At 37.6% G+C, this 6,000-nt stretch overlaps 1 protein-coding gene across 1 annotated transcript in view; it reads left to right on the forward strand.

The window, feature by feature from the left end:
* The window catches only part of C5 (complement C5), a 109,597-nt gene extending 104,480 nt beyond the window's left edge, over window positions 1–5,117 (forward strand). The window contains exons 40-41 of the mRNA XM_064291519.1: window positions 3,569–3,707; window positions 4,603–5,117. Coding sequence (XP_064147589.1) covers window positions 3,569–3,707; window positions 4,603–4,741 — 278 coding nt within the window. The 3' untranslated portion in view covers window positions 4,742–5,117. The remainder of the gene's footprint in view (window positions 1–3,568; window positions 3,708–4,602) is intronic.
* The last annotated feature ends 883 nt before the right edge of the window (window positions 5,118–6,000 follow it).

Consider the following 6,000-nt stretch of genomic DNA (forward strand, 5'->3'; position numbering starts at 1 on the left):
TTATTCAGGAAACTTTCTTGGTTTAGTCCAGTTGTGCTGACCTCCACTGTGTTGAATGTTGTCCTTCCCTTCACCCAAAGTAGTTCTTGTCTACTATCTATTTAGTAAATACCCTTCTCCCACCCTCCCTCCCTCCCCCCTCTTGTAACCACAGAAGAGTGTGTTCTTTTCAGTTTAAACTATTTCTCAAGATCTTATAATAGTGATCTTATACAATATTTGTCCTTTTGCAAGTGACTAATTTCACTCAGCATAATGCCTTTCAGGTTTCTCCATGTTATGAAATGTTTCACAGATTCCTCACTGTTCTTTATTGATGCGTAGTATTCCATTGTGTGAATATACCATAATTTATTTATCCATTCATCTGTTGATGGGCACTTTGGTTGCTTCCATCTTTTTGCTATTGTAAACAGTGCTGCAATAATCATGGGTGTGCATATATCTGTTCGTGTAAAGGCTCTTATTTCTCTAGGATATATTCCGAGGAGTGGGATTGCTGGGTCATATGGTAGTTCTATTTCTAGCTTTTTAAGGAAGCACCGAATCGATTTCCAAAGTGGTTGTACCATTTGCCATTCCCACCGCAGTGTATAAGTGTTCCAATCTCTCCACAGCCTTTCCAACATTTATTATTTTGTGTTTTTGGATTAGTGCCACCCTTGTTGGAGTGAGATGGAATCTCATTGTAGTTTTGATTTGCATTTCTCTAACACTAATGATTGAGAGCATTTTCTCATGTATCTGTTAGCCGCCTGAATGTCTTCTTCAGTGAAGTACCTGTTCATATCCTTTGTCCATTTTTTAATTGGGTGAAAATGCTTATTTTTAACTATACTTTCTAAATTTTTATTTGTTTTATCAACATTCTAATAAAAAATTTCTAGTTTTTATTATTTCAGATGTTTCACTGTATGAAACTAATTTGTGAGGTTCATTTATATTTTTCCTTATCGATGATCCCAAATTTTCTTTATTTGAACCATGATTGCCATTCTAATGAAATATGTATGCATTTGTCACTTTCAACTTTCCATGACCCAACTTCTGAGCACAATTTGCATCCAACATTCACATCACAAGTAATAATAAACCATTTGTATTTTTACTGAAAATATTTATTATTTAATAAAATATTTTTCATTACAGAAATATAAATTATTTGTTTTATTTTGTATGATTCTTACATGGTATCAAAAGACATTCCAGACTGTCATTTTTGCACAACATCAGGGGATTCCCAAGCTGCAGTTCTCTGTTAATATTTCTTCTTTGTTCTCCTGTAGATTCAGAAGGTTCATGTTTATGACATTCAAAAGGAAATGTTAAGAAACTTATGCATATTTTGTTACCTCATCACTATCCCCAGCTATGTTTTTTAATATTTATAATAAATTTGGAATTTATAAATATCAAAACACCACATACTTGCTATTTACACAAGAATTGCTATACATTAACAATGAGTCCTCATGGCACAGTGGTTAAGAGCTCAGCTGCTAACCAAAAGGTTGGCAGTTCAAATCCACCAGCTGCTTCTTGGAAACCCGATGGGGCAGTTCTACTCTGTCCTATAGGGTCGCTATGAGTCAGAATTGACTTGATGGCACACAACAACAACAACAACAATAAGCCAAAATAAAAACTCAACTATTTAAAATCAAGGGCAACTACAGTACGTAGAGGATAATGATAAATTGATAGTTCTCCTAAAGCACATGATGCTTAGAGTAGGCAAGGATATAGACGAAAAAAGACTATTGATAATTGACTTAAAAACCCAAACCTGTTGCTATTAACTCGACTCTGACTCATAGTGACCCTATATGACAGAGTAGAACTGCCCCACAGAGTTTCCAAGGAGCAGGTCGTGGCTGAGGTTCATTAACTATTCTCTCTTCTTTTGAGTATGTTTGAAAAATTCCATAACAAAACATTTTAAAAATGATAAACTTTCATTAAGCCACACTGCTTACTATGACAGGGGCTGAACTGGCAGATAGTGCTGGAATGTTGCTCAGATGATGCTGTAACAGAAGGCCATGTATGAATGGTCATTGGGACAGAGTAAGAAAATTAGCTTCAACTAATGCCTGCACACTAGAATTTATATTATTAATTAAATGTTAACATTTACACATTTGCTATTATATGCTATTTACCAACTAGTTTAGAACTTTTTCTGTATTTTAGCATTTTGTATGATCTGTCAGAGCTTAGCAGCTAGATACCAGCCTAGAATATATAGTAATGAATCAGACACAGTCCCTGCCTCAAGAAGTTTCCAGTCTAAGTGAGGAGACAGACACACAGCGAAACACTGTGATAGAAATCCTACTATAATGGGAGTAAAGGAGAGACAGAGACTTTTAAGACAAAGAAGCATCAAGGAATAAAAACTAAATTATTTAGATAAGGATTGAAGATGAGTTTAAAGATGGGTAGAAATCCAACAGGCCAACATGAGGAGGAATGCCTTCTAGCGCAACCGGCTTTTTGGCTACTTCTGAGCTCTTTGGGAATCCCACCGTCATTCTTCTTAAATTATTTATCTATTTTTATAGAGGTGACTTATATGAGGAAATTTACATAACAAAAAATTAACCACTGTAAAGTATACAATTCAGTGGCATTTAATACAGTCACAATGTTATACAACCATCACCTCTTCTTAAAATTTTCCAAGTCTTTCACATCTTGCACTTTTTTTTTAACAAAGCAGCCTATTGCCAGCTACCAAAATACTTTTATATTTTGCTATATAACATATGGAGCCCTGGAGACTCAATGATTAACAGTCTGGCTACTAACCAAAATGTCGGCATTAGAATCCACAAACCGCTCCTTGAAAAACGGTATGGAGCAGTTCTACTCTGTCCTATAGGGTCACTATGAGTTGGAATCTACTTGACAGCAATGGGTATATAACATATGGAAATTAGTATTGTTCAACTATATAAAAGTTCTTTTAACTCTTGGTTCTGTAAGAGTAATAACAAGCATGTATATAGTGCCCGGAAACCTTGGTGGCGTAGTGGTTAAGTGCTATGGGCGCTAACCAAAGGGTCGGCAGTTTGAATCCACCAGGCACTCCTTGGAAACTCTATGGGGCAGTTCTACTCTGTCCTATAGGGTCACTATGAGTCGGAATCGACTCGACGGCACTGGGTTTGGTTTTTTGGTTTTGGGTATATAGTACCTACTTTGTGTCATGCAATATTCTAAGACTTTTCATATATTAACCCACTTAACCTCACAACAGTCCTACAAGGTAGCTTTTATTATCATGCCCATTTTTCAGATGAGGGGTCTGAGCCCTTATAAAGAGAGTATAAGTCATTCACCCAGGGCCACACAGCTAGGAAGTGGCAGAGCTGAGGTTTAACCCAGACAGATGGCCTCTATAGTGCACTGTTTTACCCATAGGGATATTGCCACTCCCTAGTAGCTATTAACCTCTCAGTATAATTTTACACTGACTAATAAATAGCCATGAGGAAAGCATGACGGAGTTTATAATTGTGACATTAAAACATCAATGTGACAGCCTTACTTGTGTGACTTTCAGGGGCAGCGGTTGCTGAGAAAGACTCTGAAATCACCTTCATTAAAAAGATAACCTGTGCTAATGCTGACCTGAAAAAAGGAAAACAGTATTTAATTATGGGTAAAGAAGCCCTCCAGATAAAACACAATTTCCGTTTCAAGTAAGTCATCAATATTTTTGAATCTCTGATTTTCCCTCCCAAACTTAGCATATTTTATTCCTAAATACCCTATATGTTTCCTGTGTACCCTGGTTTTAATCAGCAAACCATTAGGAGTAAAAATGAAATAATGAGTTTAAAACAAAGAATAATTTAAAACTATAATAGAGAGAGATGCTGATGAAGAGTGAGCTACTTGTTATCAGGTGGACACTTGAGACTGTATTGGCATCTCCTGTCTGGAGGGGAGATGGGAGGGTAGAGAGGGTTAGAAACTGGCAAAACGGTCACGAAAAGAGAGACTGGAAGAAGGGAGCGGGCTGACTCATTAAAAAAATGGGGGAGAGTAAATGGGAGTATGTAGTAAGGTGTATGTAAGCTTATATGTGACAGACTGACTTGATTTGTAAACTTTCACTTAAAGCACAATAAAAATTATTAAAAAAAAAAAAGTATAATAAAACTGTAAAAATCATCACAGCAGCTGAGGGCCCAGCTGACTGAAAAACCAAATGAGTGATTAAATTTGATAGTGAATCTGAGAGTGCTGGTCTGACCTCCCCTAACCACCACCCCTACTCCCTCAGTGTGTTCTCAGACTGTTCTGTTTTTAAAAAGGAAAACATTTAAGTAAGCATTTTATTATCTTTATAAATAAATAAACATTTTAGTCGACACCATTCCTGCTTTTAACCAGGAGAGTCTCAAACAACTTCACTTATCCCTCAGGGGTTTGTGAACCTTCCCTGGGAGATGCTGGTCTACAAGAGTTTAGCTGACCACCAGGCCCAGGGTTCCTGAACAGGACTGAGCACTTACAAAGGAAATCAAACAGTGCTTTTCTCTTTTTGTGGCCATAATCACAAACGCTTTGTTTTTACCTTTTTCTTGTTAGGTATATCTACCCTTTAGATTCCTTGACCTGGATTGAATATTGGCCTACAGATGCAACATGTTCATCATGTCAGGCATTTTTAGCTAATTTACAAGAGTTTGCCGAAGACATCTTTTTAAATGGCTGCGAAAATGCCTGAAGAAGTTCAGCTGCACAGTTTCCGCTTACGGACTTCTGTTGTTGAAGTGTTTGTTGTTTTTTGTGTTAGTTTTGTTTTTTCCTTTTTTAACATTCACAGCTGGTCTTATTTGGAAAGCTCACTTAGAATTAGTGGCACTTGCTTTTATTAGGGAACAGTTTTAAGAGCTGTAACTTTCTGAAATAACATGGCCTTGGGGGACACGTAGACAGATACTCCAGGGTTATCGGACACCAGAAGCAATGAATTGAAACCTCTCCTAAAACCAACCACCCAGGAATGTTTGCTGGGGCCAAAAGAAAGGCCCATTGAAATGTAGTATCTTACAAAAACATGGCCTTTCCTTGAAAGAAAATACCAAGGAACAGAAAACTGATCATTAAAGCCTGACTTTGCTTTCAAAATGTGTTTAAAAGCATGTTATTTTATGCTAGGTCAGCTTCAACAACACAAAGGCAGGCAAATTGAGAGAGGTGGAGAAAGGTGGCTGTAGAAAACCTTAACCCTGAGAAAGCCTCACCTCGGAGTCCTCAGCAAACTGAGAAGGTAGGAGGTTTGTCTTTCCTCCTCCCTCTCCCCTCCTACTGCCCTCCCTACCTGTGATGGGCGATACCTCTACTCCTTTTCTCTCCTCCCAATGCATATCTATTTCCCCAGGAACCTACCCTTTCCAATAATTGCCACATTGGAAGGCAGGGCCCAGTGTAGCAACCTGGTGAAAAGAAACTAATCAGGTTCTCTTTTTGAGCCTCAGTTTGAGCTTTGTAAAAGAGGATTTATAACAGGAGGTTAATTTTTTAAGTGACATTTTGCAGCATTTTAGATCTCATATAAGAGCTGTCACATATATTCCCATTTAATGTCCGAAGAATCTCAAGAAGTACAGGAATTGTTATTATCCTCATTCTATGGATGAAGAAATTGATACGCAGAAAGGGGAAGTAATTTTCCCAGCCTAGTAAGGTGTTTTTTTTTTAGTAAGGTGCAGAGTCAGAGACCAAACCCCAAGGTGCTCTCTCAGTCAAAACGCATTCCTGTTTTCCCATCTCACATCACTGCATTGCTTCCCAGGTTTAGTTGTTTGACTGAAGCACAATGTAGTTGGAGTTTCTCAGGTATCATTCAAGCAGCCCCGCTGACATATCACAAATGACATGATGACAAATTCTGAATGTAATGGCAGCAGTGACTGAAATGCAGTTCCTTCTGAAAAATCTGATTAAGGAAAAAAAAATAGTAACCTGCATTTTGCCAGTTGG

Source organism: Loxodonta africana, chromosome 9 (genome assembly GCF_030014295.1).
Source record: "Loxodonta africana isolate mLoxAfr1 chromosome 9, mLoxAfr1.hap2, whole genome shotgun sequence".
In the NCBI taxonomy this organism is placed as follows: domain Eukaryota; kingdom Metazoa; phylum Chordata; class Mammalia; order Proboscidea; family Elephantidae; genus Loxodonta; species Loxodonta africana.